The sequence below is a fragment of the Nomascus leucogenys genome, chromosome 20 (assembly GCF_006542625.1).
Source record: "Nomascus leucogenys isolate Asia chromosome 20, Asia_NLE_v1, whole genome shotgun sequence".
Classification (NCBI taxonomy): Eukaryota; Metazoa; Chordata; class Mammalia; order Primates; family Hylobatidae; genus Nomascus; species Nomascus leucogenys.
Genome location: NC_044400.1, coordinates 2,655,719 through 2,671,437, shown reverse-complemented (window position 1 = coordinate 2,671,437; position 15,719 = coordinate 2,655,719). Strand labels below are relative to the sequence as shown.

Below are 15,719 nucleotides of genomic sequence, written 5' to 3'. Positions count from 1 at the left end.
TGTCAATTAACATGTGGACACTGAAATTTAAAATATACCATTTATATATACCATTTGAAAATATACCATTTAAAATACAGCATTATATTGCTCAGAAGAATTAAATACTTATAGGTAAATCTAAGCAAAACATGTATAGGACTTGTAAGCTGAAAATTACAAAACATCAATGAAAAAAAATTTAAATAAATGGAAAGACCATGTTCATAGATTGAAAGACAGCATAGTAAAATGTCAATTCTCTACAGATTGTTATATAGGTTTAACACAATTCCTGTCAAAATCCCAGGAAGATTTTTTTTTTTTAGATACAGACAAAAGTGTTCCACAGTTTATATGGAAAGGTAAGAAACTGGTATAACTAAAACGATTTTGAAAAAGAAGACTAAAGTGGAAGGAATCAAACTACCCTATTTCAGGATTTAACATACAGCTGTAGTAATCAAGACTACGGTATTGACAGAGAAGTAGACATAGATCAATTAAACAGAATAAATAGACCCTTAAAAATATGCCCATCTAATTTTTAACAAAGGTGTAAAAGCGATTCAGTGGAGGAAAGATAGCCTTTTTAACAAACGGTACTGGAGGAACTGGACATTCACAGGCATAAAATGAATCTCAGCCTAAGTCTCACACCTTTTACAAAAGTTAAAGTGAATCACAGACTTAAATATGAAATATAAAAACACACAGTATTTAGGAAAAAATAAAAGAAAATCTTCATAAATCTAGGGCTAGGTGAGGTTCTTAGACTTAATACCAAAAGCATGACTCATAAAAAAAATAATAAATTAGACTCCATCAAAATTTAAAACTTTTTTGCCCTGCACAAGACCCTGTTAAGAGAATGAAAATACAAGCTATGAAATGGGAAAAATATTTGCAAATCACATATCTGACAAAGAACTGCTATCTAGAATATATGAATAATTTTCAGAACACACCAGTAAACAAAATACATAATTAGAAAATAGGAAAAATATGAACAGACATTTCACCAAAGAAGATAACCAGATGGCAAATAAACACATGAAAACATTTAACATCATTAGCCGTAAGAGAAATGCAAATTTCAAACATGAGATATTACGATACTTCTATCAGAATACCTAAAATAAAGAATAGGAAAAATGCCACATGCTAGTAAAAAGGAGGAGAAACTAGATCATTCAATACATTGTTGGTAGGAATATAAAATGGTACAGCCACTCTGGAAAGCAGCTTGACAGTTTCTTAAACAACTAAACATGCAACTACCATATAACCCAGCAGTTTCACTTCTGGTCACTCATACAGAGAAGTAAAAACTTACATTCACACAGAAACCTCTACACAAATGTTCATGGTAGCTTTATTAATAATATCTCTAAACTGGAAGCAAACCTGGATGTCCTTTCAGTGGCTGAATGGTTAAACCAACTTTAGTACATCTATACTGTGGAATACTACTCAGCAATAAAAGTTAACAAACTCTTAAAAATTAACAAACCCAGTGAATGAGACCGAGTGAAAATGCCCAGTTCCAAAATATTACATGTTGTGTGACTCATTTATATAACATTCTCAAAATGACAAAATTATAGAAATGCAGTACCGTTTAGTGGTTGCCAAGAGTTAGGGAAGGGTGGGGGCAGGAGGGAAGAGGGTGTGACTATAAAAGTTCAACATGAGGGATCCTTATGGCTGTGGAGAAGTTCTGTATCTTGATTGGGTTAATGTCAAGATCACAGTTGTGATATTATACCATAGTTTTGCGGTTGTCACCATTTGGGGAAACTAGGTAAAAGGTGTAGAGGATCTCCTATTATTAATACTTACAAATGCATGGGAATCTACGGTTATCTCAAAATAATAGGTTAAATTTAAAAAAAAATTAAAAAACAAAAAGTCAATTGTTTTGATCAGGAACCGTGATCTAGAAGAAAAGCCAGATATCCCAAATCAGAAAGTTAAGAAGGACCGAGGCAACATAGAGAAGAGAGAAGATTAACATTGACCTGGTCGGGAGGAAGATCAGGAAGATTTACAGAATTTATCACATTTGGATTGAGCCTTGAAGAATATCAGGTGTCCAGGAGTAGAAGATAGGAAAAAATATGCAGACCATGCTAAGGATACACAGTTTTCATCGTACATGGTCAAAAGTTGTGGTACTGTGTCTCAAGGTATATACGAGGCAATGAGGAGATAGCTTGGAGCCTTCATCAAGGAGAACTGTGAGTAATGAGGGCTGAGTTTCAAATGCCAAGCTCTGAGTTAGAAATTAAATTAATTGATGATTCTATCAGGGAAGCACAGTTACTCCAATGCATTTGACACACAGCTTCAGGAGCAGAGAGAGCAGTGGCCTATTCCCAAGCCACTCAGGCAGACCAAATAAGCCTAGTAATTCAGCAATCAGGATTCCTTGACAATTAGGTGGCATTCATGCTTTTGTGCGTGGTGAGTTGCTTGTCAGAGACGAAGAAAACAAGAAACAATGAGGTCCGGAATTGAGGAAATGGAAAATGGAATAGAAAACACCAGATGGATAATGGAGACATTTCAGAAGACTTGGAGACTCCCAGATTAGGGAGAGAAGTCTGAGCTGATTCCAGATTTCTAGTTCAAGTTACTGGAGAAGATGGAGGTACAATATCCCAGGAGGTCCCTTCCTGAGATAGACACATGTGAAGATAAAAAGATGCAAGGGGGAGGGAGAAAATGCGTTGGGTTGAGACACATTAGGTGTGAGGTGATGCTGAAGTGTCCAGAAAATAGTTGGTAATTTGGTTCTACAGTTCAGGAGAAAGAGTCAAACTGAACACATGGCATGAGAAGTTTGATGAGGCCACTTGAGTGAGAAGAGGTTCAAGGACTGAACACGGGAGAATATCGACTTTCATATTAGGGAAAGTGTTGAAAGTGGAGAGAACAGAGATTAGGAGAACATCTGGAAGACAGAACTCTGAAGTCTAGGATGGAGAGTCCCACAGATGAGATTATCCATAGTAGAGTCCCAGAGTCAGAAAGAGATCCTACAGGGTCAGACATGGGAAAAGGGCATGGAATTTGATGTGCAGGGAACAGTCGTTGTAGGGGAGTAGTGTGGCGGATGTGAAGAGCTGTGTGAACAGTAAGGAATGGGGGCAGGGAGAGGGCAGGCAGCTGCGACTGGCCTCTCATTTTTCAATATAATTCGTAATATTACTATTAAAGTATTTTCCTCCCATTAATTTTCTTGCACCTGGAGAATTATTCTCTAGTGTCATTTTTATCAACCTGTATGTTTGTGAAGAAACTAAAACAAGCAGAACCATGAAGAATAATTGAGTGGCAAGAAAGCCTTTTATAAGGAAGTTGGACATTTGGAATGTCTCAATTCAAATCACGTTGTGTATGTTTTGTTTAAATATAGTTTCTGTTATTAAAAACAATATTGGTGGGCAAATGAAAGTTTGCAATTTAGCTTTGGATTACTTTTAACTTTCAGAACTAGATTATGAACTCTGTGTGCATGCGTGCACGTGGGTGTGAATTTCATAAAAATTATATTTTCCAATTGTTGATGAAGTTCGCTTTCCCATTTCTGATTTTAGTTGAATGCCTGTGAATCGAATAGTAAAAGACTTTTGTTTCACAGCCTCTGGGAATACCATGTAGTTGCAGAATATGAGATTTTAGAGACTGAAACTAACCTGATGGAAATTCAAATTCATCTTTTATCTTTTAGATAAAAGCCTTTGAAATCCTTTTAGTGTGAAGTTATCAGCAGGCTTGATTCTTATATTACCTCATTACTAACCCAAGGAGTTTTCAAAATGCATGGAGAACAATGCTCTGTGACTGAAACTAGGCTCTTATCACTACCCCAGTCCAGTGATAAGCCAAATGTGGCCCACCTAGTTCTACTTGGGAAATTCTGCCTGCTCACCCCATTATACCTTTGCAGATCACGAGATCACAACACATATAGAAGGTTCTCATAAATTGTGCACTGAAGAAACCTGTTCAACTTTATTTGAGCATTTTCAAAACTTCTTAAACCACAGAACCTTTTTCCACATTAACATTTCATAACTCACCTAGGGTTTTTGTAAGATAAGAAGTGGAATAAATGCTTTTGAAGGATTGATGCTTCAGCACTGAGGTCTGTACTGCTGGAAGTGATGGCAGTGTTCTCCATATATTTTTGTTTCATGGATTGGACTGGGTGAAGTACAAGAAAAAATTCTTACTGCACTGATCTCCCTTCTACCCCCAGAATGGCAAAAAATCAGCTTATTAAGTACTAAGGTTTTGCATGTTTTCCTGAAAAATTATTTTTATCAGTTGTTGCATCTACTTTCATTCAATGGAATACGCTCTCCATTATGTATAAGATATTTTGTTAAAGATAGAAAAGTATGAACAAAGAAGTAGTCATATCAAGTTCACCAATTGTTATTTTAAGGCTTACTTATAAAACAGGATAATTCACTACTTGGGGGAAAAGGCTAATTTCCAAAACTGCAGCTATGTAGTGATTTACTTATTCCATAAGCCTATGATCTTATCTGTTCGGATTTACATTTGGAGCAGTAAAACCTCTGGCAGCTGCTCCTAGCTGTCTGCTTGAAGAGGAGACAGGAGATAAGAACATTCCTGATTTTATTGCTTTCTAGAACATTTGAAGCTGGGGTGAGGGTGGGAAAGATGAACCTATTGTGACCATAAACGTCCATCGAGTCTGATACCAAAGAAGTAAACCAGTCCTCTTAGAAGATGCGGGTAAATCTCCCAGGCCACTGGCATCCATTTGTCAAAACCTGTTAAGGCTTAAGAAAGAGGAGAGCTGCTGCCTCTTCTTCAACAGAAAAGCAATCACTCCAATGTTAAGATAGTTTAGGGCTTTGGGAGAATTCTTGCCAGGTAGAAAACTTTCAACTATTCTTATTGTGAGCTCCCCAGATGACCTTACCCTACTCCCAAAGAGCTCCGTAGGACCCTGGGCAACCTTGGAGCAAGCTTCAGCCCAATCCAACTAACAATTCCAGCCGGGATGCAGTACGGGACAGCATTTAGGGGAGGGTGTTGACACAGACTCTGCCCAGGCACACCCGCCAATAGCATCACCCCTGGGAAAGTGGCAGCTCTTAGTACAATTTAATTGGAGACCATTTGGGATTCCTGTCAGGTGAGGGTCTCTAGGAAGACTGTTAAAACCTTGAGTTTTGATGACTTCCAGGATGTGTGGATGGGTCTGTATTAGCTCATTCTCAAGACCTAAAATTTTCTTATGCTTTCTTCTTTGGATATTAGTTCTTCAGTTAAAAGCTGCCAAAATCATGACAGAATCTGGTGTGGGGGAGGAATTTTTATTGCCTAATAAATAATCTCATAGGAGGTCATAATTCCATATTAGCCACTAAATATCTGAAATGTATAAAGCATGCAAAGTTGGGTCCAAGATGTGGATGAAAAACAGCTCGGTGACATTTCTTAAGAATTATTCATTTTCTTTTTTAATGTGAAAGTAAAGCAAGAACATTCTCCTAAATCCCAGACTTAGAGAGCTGAACATTGCCTGGAGGCCTTAAAGAATTACATTGACAAAGCCATTTTTCTTTAGTTTTTAAGTTACACGTAAAAAGTTCCCCAAAGAATTTTGGAAGAGATCTCAAGCTTTCCGATTCATTAGACACAGAGGGACCTCTGGAAACTCCCATCATGGTCTTCATCTGTTGTCCCAGGAAGACACTGAAATCACGCTAGGGAGAAACGAAGCTCCTCAATTTTGGAAAAATGTTCATTATTGTTTCAGTCTTCGTCTGTAATGCACCCCGGACCCAGCTATGCTCATTGGCACAAAGTTTTACATTGTTCTGCTCTTGTGAATAGCTGCTTCCCCCCAAAATACACACACACACACACACACCAGCCACTGCTGTAGTGTTTTATCTCCTTGAGGACTACTGTCACCTGCCTAACTCACTTTAGCCCTGAGTTCTTTGAACCTCTTTGTCCTTTCATCTTCCTTAAAATTGCTATGACTTATATCTCTTAAATCATCCCCCCAAAAACACTCATCCCCTAAAAATAAAAATCAGTCCAGTGGCAAAATATGTTGAAAGGCAAGGAGAAACCAGTGTGTCTTGGTTTATGGGAATAATGCTGGGCAGAGAAATCAATATTCTTTGAAGGCTGTCCTCCTACTGTGGCAAAGTGGAGCTCTCCAAGGAGGTCTTTGGGGTTGGACATAAGCTCAAAGCAGTGCACATCTTACGTGCTATTAGGTCTTTTCTGGAACGATAATGCTGACACTCCTGTTATTTTCCTTTTAGGCAGGTTGGGCCAACATTTCCCATGTCAAATATATTTTCTCTGTTGACAGAGACCAGATACTGCTACACTCAGCATACAATGGAAGTCACAGGAAACAGTATCTCAGTCACCAAACGCTGTGTCCCACTGGAAGAGTGCTTATCCACTGGCTGCAGAGACTCCGAGCATGAAGGCCACAAGGTCTGGGCAACAGAGCAAGTGACCAGTACTACATAGCCAGCTGCCTTCTCTTCAGACATCTGCCAGTACTCATGAGCAGATTCTTACTCCCCCATGAAGGCTGTCTTTTGACTGTCTTTATGCTCTGTGAAAAGACGCTTCCTTTCTTGTTTGCTCTAAAAGAATACATATTTATACCAGAGCATAGGACAACTGATATAAATTGTGTAAACACACATCAAGAGGGTATTCAGTGTTATTTTAAACCCTTTCTTCACTCGGAGGAAAGTAATAAAGCTACCAGAAAAAAGAGGAGCAAGGGACCAGTTATGTCCATCACAGTGAAGCTTTGCAGATGTACCCAGTTCATTCATCACAGGAGGACCGAGGCAATTCGGCTTTGATAACTTCCTGTAAAGTAGGGCTCATGTTGTGACTGGGATGTCAGTTTGGGGAGGGTCTGCATTGGCTCTTGAGTCATTTGATAGGTGATGAGAGACCCATCTTGTGTGTTTGTTTGAGCTTCACCTGGCACCTGTAGAAGCCTGTATATGGAAACACGTGGTGCCTGTATACAGAAGCACTCAGTGTAAAATAAGCTTGGGAGGCAGCCTTGAAGGGGCATATAAAGAATCACAGAAAGGCAGCCTTGCCCTCTATACATGTCTATATGCTGTCTATAAGTGTGACCTTAACATATCAGGCTTTGGCCTTTATTTAGCAGCTGAACACATCTCCTGCAGGTGGCCTTCCTGGTGGTTTGGGCAATGTCCACTCTCAATACCTGGGAACAACACTGTCAGTAAGGGCTTATTTTTCTTAAGAAGGCAGACACCTAATTTTCAAGCAACCTCTTGAATACACTAATTATTAAAATTTTGAATATAATCTGCCTATTCTGCTCCTGGTTCAAAATGAGTAAAACCAAAGGCTTCCCCTGACCTCTCCAGCAAATTGGACTTGATTCTGAGGAGTTACTGTGGCCTCTTTACTAAGGAGAAACTTAAGGATTAGAGAAGTTGGGTCATATGCTCGGTCACACAGCTGGTAAGTGACAGGCACAGAATTCCAACTCACCTCTGGTTTGGAGTCTACCTCCCCAACATTATACTGTCTTCCTGGCACATGTCACTGTGACTAAAGACTCAAATCCCTGCAGGAAAATGACTGTATAGAATATTATTAATAACCATCCTATGAGTAGGAATCATCTGGGAATCTTGTTAAAATGTAGTTCTAGGCCGGGCACAGTGGCTCATGCCTGTAATCCCAGCACTTTGGGAGGCCGAGGTGGGCGGATCACGAGGTCAGGAGATGGAGACCATCCTGGCTAACACAGTGAAACCCCGTCTCTACTAAAAATACAAAAAATTAGCCGGGCGAGGTGGTGGGCGCCTGTAGTCCCAGCTACTTGGGAGGCTGAGGCAGGAGAATGGCGTGAACCCCGGGGGGCGGAGCTTGCAGTGGGCCGAGATCGCGCCACTGCACTCCAGCCTGGGCGACAGCAAGACTCTGTCTCAAAAAAAAAAAAAAAAAAAAAAAAATATATATATATATATATATATATAGTTCTAATTCTTTGTCTGGGGCAAAGTTTGAGATTCTGCACTTGTAACAAACTCCCAGCTGATGTTGGAGCTGCTGGTCTGTATGTTGTGTAGCCATGCCCCAAGAAAATTTTTGTCACTAGCTCTGTGGGTTTATTTCTTTCTAATGATCCACGAGTAAGGTGGTGTAAAGCAGGAGTAACTGCATGAATGAAGACCCTTCAACATTAACTCACCCAATGAGAATGGAGACACTTATGCAAACAGTTCTATGAAAGTCAATACTCAAGTTTAAATTACCCGGGTTGTTGCCACTTGACTCTCACTTGAAAACTTGGCAAATGAAAGCTTACCCTCTCTTCCTCAAGTAGTCAGAAAGAGCCTTATGGAAAAAGAAGGACGAGTTTCATTATTCCCATTTTAAGGGTGAAATAACTGAGGCCCAGGAAGGCTACACACCTTTCTAGGAGTCATATGGGTGGAGGGTGTCAAAAACAAAACCTAGATCTCTTGAAGTTTGGCCTGGGGAGTTTTCATGTTGACCAGGTTGCTTCTAGAAGAAATATTATCCCCAGCCTTCCTGAACGCAGAGTTGGCACCTCCTTTATAGATTAGGTAATTTTTACTTGCATCTTGCCATGTGGGCGACAGTGCCTTCAAAAACCCCGCCTCCTTCCCAGACATGCTGGCTTCTCATTATCTTTTTTTCTTCCTTTCTTTCAGGTCTGCACTTCTTGTTGTGAAGGAAATATCTGTAACTTGCCACTGCCCCGAAATGAAACTGATGCCACATTTGCCACGACGTCACCTATAAATCAGACAAATAGGCACCCACGCTGTATGTCAGTGATAGTGTCCTGCTTGTGGTTGTGGTTAGGGCTCATGTTATAGCGGCTCAATGGCTCCATGTGTTAATAGCAATCCATGGGGATCTTGATGGTCCACAGTCCTGCATGAGTCATTGGCCTGACGGTAATTACACATGTGAGACACGACACTCTTGGAGGTTGTCACAGCCAAGCATTGCACTTACCATGAGGAATAAGTGTTGCTTCATTGTAGCCATTTTGAGTCTAACCAAGACTCATCAAAGCCTTCTGTCAGTACAGCCCAAGTTCCATACCATAAACCTTTGTTCTCATTCCAAGAAGTAGTTCTGCATTTATCGAGATCTGGGGTTCTTAATTTGGAAGAATACATGCATGAGATGCAGTAGGTCCTGAGACTCTAAGATATTAGGAGTATGTTATAGGGGCATGTATAGACGTGGGCTTTTCAGGAGAAAAGTAACCATTGGTTTAAATATAATCATGAGTTCATTTGTAGCTTTAGAATTTTAAAACATTGACTCCAAACTGAATGGACTATTTCCTTGGAAATTCTGACTGAGTCCCTGGAAGAATAGTAATTCCAACAATTCCAGCCATTTGTTCAATTAATTTTCCCAACATTCTTCTCCCAATGCTGGGAATCACATTCCCTCTGTTCTGTGCAGAAGACAAAAAGGCAATCATAAAAGTTTGTTATATTTGTGGGGGTGCCTGGAGGAGGATTTTCCTCAACTTACTGGAGCCAATATCCATAAAGTGGCTGTGTTATCCCTTCATATAATTGGTGAGATCAGCCTTCTCCCTGACTTGGTACTAATTATGCTTCATGAGATCCTAGATTCCATCTGAGTCAATTGTGTCCACAGTCCCAAACCAAGATGGAGTTGTTTTCCCCAGATATGGGGTTCTATTCAGCCATAGATAATCTAGACAGAGGATTTCAGAATGAAAGGAAAAATGCATGGAGATTAGTCCTAGTTCATACTGAGGGCCGACTAAGTGGCTCAGCCAGCTTCTTACTCCATCTGCAGTTCATACTGCCAAAGAGCTCCCACTTCCAAATCCCCAGCGACTTTATGGAGAAGATTCTGCATTAAATTGTCTTTAGAATGATAGGGAAGCAAGGCATAATATGCGACGATGAGGAGAAAGTAGACCAGTGAGGTGATTGCAAGTCTAACGAGACTCAACGGGAAGTTTTTATTTCTTTTAGATATTGCTTTTGAAGTAGATGGTAAAATTTTTGTCACCCTTCCTGTATTTTTTGTACCCCAAGTTACAATTTTTCTTCTTCCTTGTAAATAATTTAAACAGTATTTATTTTTGTAAGGCATAACTAGAAACTAAAATATATTCTAAAAAATTCATTATTCTGAACAAAGTGATCAAATTAGAATACATATTTTCAACAGTGGTAGAGCTTTTAATATATGTTTACTGAAAGTTATCTATAATACTTGCACCAGTGTTGAAAAAAGTTAACATGTGAGCAAGAGCAGTATGTTTGTCTCAAGGATTTTTCTCATGGTTTCCTCAGTGATGGTGTCCCGGAATTATTCAGGTGGTGACCATCACTGGTCTAAGTTTCTGTGCAGGGTTTTGGGGTGTGTTTTTGTGAAACTTGGTAGAACCATGGCTAACAAAGAGGACAGTGTTGTCAGGGTCCATCTGCCCTCCATAGAAAAATGTCTCTGGCTTATAAAATGAGACTCCCTCAGGGACTAAATATGAACTGACAGCAGTAACTCTGATACAAAATAATCTAAATTGCATCAAATGGCCTTAATTCAGAGTTTGTTAGGCTTATCAATATGTTGCTTTTAATTGGGGTGGGAAAGTAGAGGGAGAGAAAGCAAGACATTTATTAAGCACCTCGTATGTGCCAGGCACTATGCTAAGCACTTTACATAAGTTAGGATTAATCCCTGCAAGAATCCTATAAGAAATGTTACTAGTATTTACACTCTCGAAATGAAGGTACCAAAACTCAAACGCAATGTTGTGAAGCCGTTTCCTTCAGATTTAGGTTATGTGGGATGAGGTGGGATTGAAGAGGAAAGAAAGGTGGAATTATCCCCCTAGGAAGACTTTCAGGCCTGACTTCATGGGAATTCATCCATCTTATCATGTGGAGTTTATCTCACCCTGCTGTTGCAGGATGCCATTTGCATGTGTCCCCAGATGAGTTTTTTCTCTGGGGAGTAGGGGTTTGGCTTCCTCATTCATCGCTCTTGCTAAAAGAGGAGATAGTTGATGTTGCATCTAAAGATGCTATAAGACAATGAAAATTTGATGTTGTGCATACCTACAAGAACCATTTTTGTGCATGACTACACTCCACTGACATCTTCCAAGTACTGCATGTGACTGAATAAGAAACAAGAAAGTGACCACACCAAAGCCTCCCTGGCTGGTGTACAGGGATCAGGTCCACAGTGGTGCAGATTCAGCCACCACCCAGGGAGTGCTTGCAGACTCTGCATAGATGTTGCCGCATGCGTCCCATGTGCCTGTCAGAATGGCTGTGTTTAATTCTCTTGAAAGAAAGTGATTTGCTCACTATCCCCAGCCTCAAGGAGCCAAGGAAGAGTCATTCACATGGAAGGTCCAGGACTGGTCAGCCATCTGACTTTTCTACCACATTAAATTCTCCATGAAGTCTCATCATGGCTTAAGTGTAAAGAGCCATGATGTGTATATTAAGCTATGTGCCACATATTTATTTTTAGACTCTCCACAGCATTCATGTCAATATGGGATTAATGCCTAAACTTTGTAAATATTGTACATTTTGTAAATCAGTGAATAAAGGTTTTGAGTGTATCTTACCAGTCTCCTCCCTGCAAATGCACATGTCCATCAATGATTAATGCACCCAGGTTATGTACAAGGCACTGGGCTTAGTACCACAGGGAACTTCCTTCCAGAGGCTCGCTTTCTAGTTGTATAGACGAGAATACATGCATGAGAAGATATAAGACAATTCACCCATGCCAAATGATTCATACAGGCTGTTTTTTAAGTACTGCAGAAAATAAAAGAAGGAAAGACTACCAGACTTTTCAATGAGGTCTACAGCTTCCCAAGAGCATGTCTTTGTTAAATCAGGAAATATAAAAATTATGTGTGTATGTGTATGTATATATATACCACCCTATTAACTATTTTTAAATCTTATTCTATTTTGGGGGTTGTGTTAATGATGGTACACCAGAAAAGATTTTCTCTTGATGGTTTCTTCAACAGGAAACAAATATTGGAATAGTGTACATGTCATTTTTATCTATACAATGAATTTATTATATTTTTCTTAGTAAAGTGATAGACATTGAAAGCAAGCTTGAAAAATGTCAGCTTGTTGGTGATTCCTGATTATTCTTCTCCTCCTCGTTTTTTTGTTTTGTTTTTTTTGAGACAGCAGGGTCTCGCTCTGTTGCCCAGGCTGGAATGCAGTGTCACCATCATGGCTCACTGCAGCCTCAAACTCCTGGGCTCAAGTGATATCCTCCTGCCTCAGCCTCCTGAGTAGCTGGGACTGCAGTATAGGCGTGTGCCACCACACCTGGCTAGGTTTTAATGAAATGTCTTGCAGAGACAGGATCCAACTGTGTTGCCCAGCCTGGCCTCAAACTCTGAGGCTCAAGCAATCCTCCTACCTCAGCCTCCCAAAGTTCTGGGATTATAGGTGTGAGCCACTGCACCCAACCTCTGGTTATTTAATTACCTATGTTTTGAAATTTCCAGGGAAATCTTTTCCACAAAGTTGTATGTTTTCTGTTGGTCTGAATCAGTGACACAGTTGGTCACTGATGCTCCTTAAAGTGTGGTACTTACATGAAGATAGCTCCTTATTGCTAATCTCCGTGAATAGTTCTGTCTTTAATGTAAATGGTACTGCAGGTGGACTGTGCTTTTAGAAAATTTGATTTTGAAGATATAGACTTACATATTAATGTGGGTTTTTTGTTTGTTTGTTTGTTTGAGACAGAGTCTCACTCTTGTCGCCAGGCTGGAGTGCAATGGTACAATCTGACACCTACTGCAACTTCTGCCTCCCGGGTGCAAGCAATTCTCCTGCCTCAGCCTCCCAAGTAGCTGGGATTACAGGCGTCCACCACCACGCCCAGCTAATTTTTGTGTTTTTAGTAGAGACGGGGTTTCACCATGTTGGCCAGGCTGGTCTCGAACTCCTGACCTCATGATCCGCCCGCCTCGGCCTCCCAAAGGGGTTTTAAAAGAAATTCTTCACTTTATAAATGTATTTCATATCCCTTTCCTAACACATTTTTGAGATTTTATTTACAAACAAAATTTAGGGCATGCCAGCTCTGTAAAAGTTAGAAGTGGTGCCTTGGCTGTGTTACAGTATCTTTTATCTGAAATACTTACAGCACTTGCAAATGTTTTTATAACTTTCCTTTAACTTACCTATTAGGAGTGAAGTACATGAAAACACTGAGAATCCCTTATGAATTCTCACTGTAACCAGGGGCACTTGAACTTAAAGATTCAGGTATTTTTCTAAGATTCACAGGAACTTGGGGCAGGACTAATGCATGGACGTGAAGCATCATGACTCTACCTTGGGGCACTCTTCACTGGAGTCTACTAAAAACGGGCCTATGATTTTTTTTTTTAAATGTAAACATTTCTGACATAATTTGGTGTTACAAAACCAATGCAAATTTCAAAAATGTCTTCCAAATGAAGCCTTCACTTTCAGCAGTTACTCTCTCTAGCTATTTTTAAAAATTATGGCCTCTCTCATTAGCAATTACTATTGTTTTGCTGTTTATTATCTTTGACAAATTGCAAATTCCATTGCAATTGCTGGAATTGGATTGGGGGACCTCTACATAGCTGTATTTTAAACTGGGTAGAGACCTAAAATCTAGAGCCTAAGAAATTTATCTGGGGTCCTCTTTTCTATTACCCCAATAGAATGATTTTTGTATATGACTTTATTTGCAAAGCAGTTTTCTATACCTTGCTTCAGTTGATCAGCATGACCCCATTTATAGCTTTCATAGCTAAAGCTTTGGAGTGGTTTTGGGAGGCCCCACTGGTAGTTTATACTAGGAGGATTTTGATCCCTGATCCAGGACTCTTTGTTCCACACACATGTCACCAGGGTGACATGCATAATGGCCTCATCCTTCTCTGGCACTTTTACTAGAAAGCCATTTCTCAGGTCACAAAGTTAGAGTGAGTAGAACCTTAGAAAACATCTGTTCTACCTGCTTAGATTTATACAGGAGAGAAAAGAACCCTGGAGAACTCAGATCATTTGTCTCTGAGAATGCCACATTGCTTTTGTTACAACTCATCAAAATTGTCCCTTCTTTGATGCTCGGAGTAATTAAGACATGGCTGATAGAAAACAATTTAGAGGCCTCCTCTCCGTTTACTGTGGGATTGGCAGTCTCATGAGGACCATCATGGTAGTGAAGGGTAGAGAATAAAAGGGCAAGCTTTTGCAGGACGGCAAGCTTTTGCAGCACAGCAAGCTAGCCTAATGGAAACAGATTTTTCATTCTAATATGAGAAGAAAAATTTTCTGGGAAAATAATCATTTTCAGAATCATGGCCTAAAAAGGTAGAATGATGCGTCTAAATTAGACCGTATCAGTTATTCAGAAGTAGTTTTCTCGGGGTTTATGGCATGTCCCATGTCAGAAACTGGCCTCCCAAAACCGTGTGTTGTCTCTATGCTCAGAGTTCAGGCCTCCATTGATGTCCTCCTGGGGAGGTGACAGGGCTTGTGTTGTCAAAGCGGGGAAAGTGTATCTGAAAAGCAACTGTGATGGATTTAGGCAAAATGAACAAAATGCCACCAGGATGTAGCCATGATGCAAAGAGAAGGGCTAAAAATAAGCCATGCTCTCAATAAATCCATTCATCTTTGAGAAGAATTCAGAATAGACTTAGTGTCTTGATCTTCTTCCATCTACAGAGAAGCGTGACTGTTTGGGTCCCATGGAGTTTGCACCCAGAGTCTGAGCACATGCCATCTGCCTCCTCACTGGTGTGCACCTGGCGATGGCTACTGGTCCAACTTCATAGCTACCTGCTGGCTAAGCTTTCCCCTGACCCTAGCTTCTCCCAGCCATAAAGAAGTTCTGTGAACAACGAGCAACCCACATCACACAGTGGCATGTGAAGACCAGTTGTCTGGGGAGAGGGATCACACTTGAGAAGCTTGGCACTGAGGTGCTTTGGGTGGAAAGGGGCTGAGTAGATGTCAGTGGTGGGAGAGAACACTTCTGGACTCACTCATGACTCAGCCTGGCTCAGTCCTGGCACATGTCAGCACTGGGTTTATCCCTACCTTTAAAGACTTTAAACACTCAAAGCGTTGGGCCCATCCTTGACTTTAATATGTTTAATTACTTAATAACCTTGTGCATGTTTTGCCACCGCCCTAAATACCAAGTGTGCTGTGTAGAGACACATTCTCCTTGATGCGAGACAGCCTGAGACCACGTGAGATGTACCATCAGACCTCCCATGAATGCCCTTTCTTTAAAGTCAGATCATCTTGAAAAAACTGAAAGGTCAGCCAGGCGTGGTGGCTCACGCCTACAATCCCAGCACTTTGGGAGGCCAAGGAGGGCAGATCACCTGAGGTCAGGAGTTCGAGACCAGCCTGGCCAACATGGTGAAACACTGTCTCTACTAAAAGAACAAAAATTAGCCAGACATGGTGGCACACACCTGTAATCCCAGCTACTTGGTTGGCTGAGGCAGGAGAATCGCTTGAACCTGGGAGGCAGAGGTTGCAGTGAGCTGAGATTGTGCCACTGCACTCCAGCCTGGGTGACAGAGCAAGACTCTGTCTTAAAAAAAAAAAAAAAGGAAGAAACAACAACCCTGAAAG

General features: G+C 40.5%; 1 protein-coding gene across 1 annotated transcript in view; it reads left to right on the top strand.

The window, feature by feature from the left end:
- LYPD6 (LY6/PLAUR domain containing 6) overlaps window positions 1-11,955 on the top strand; it is a 144,245-nt gene extending 132,290 nt beyond the window's left edge. The window contains exons 4-5 of the mRNA XM_003278694.3: window positions 6,356-6,486; window positions 8,736-11,955. Of these exons, the coding sequence (XP_003278742.1) occupies window positions 6,356-6,486; window positions 8,736-8,903 (299 nt within the window). The 3' untranslated portion in view covers window positions 8,904-11,955. The remainder of the gene's footprint in view (window positions 1-6,355; window positions 6,487-8,735) is intronic.
- Window positions 11,956-15,719: the final 3,764 nt, after the last annotated feature.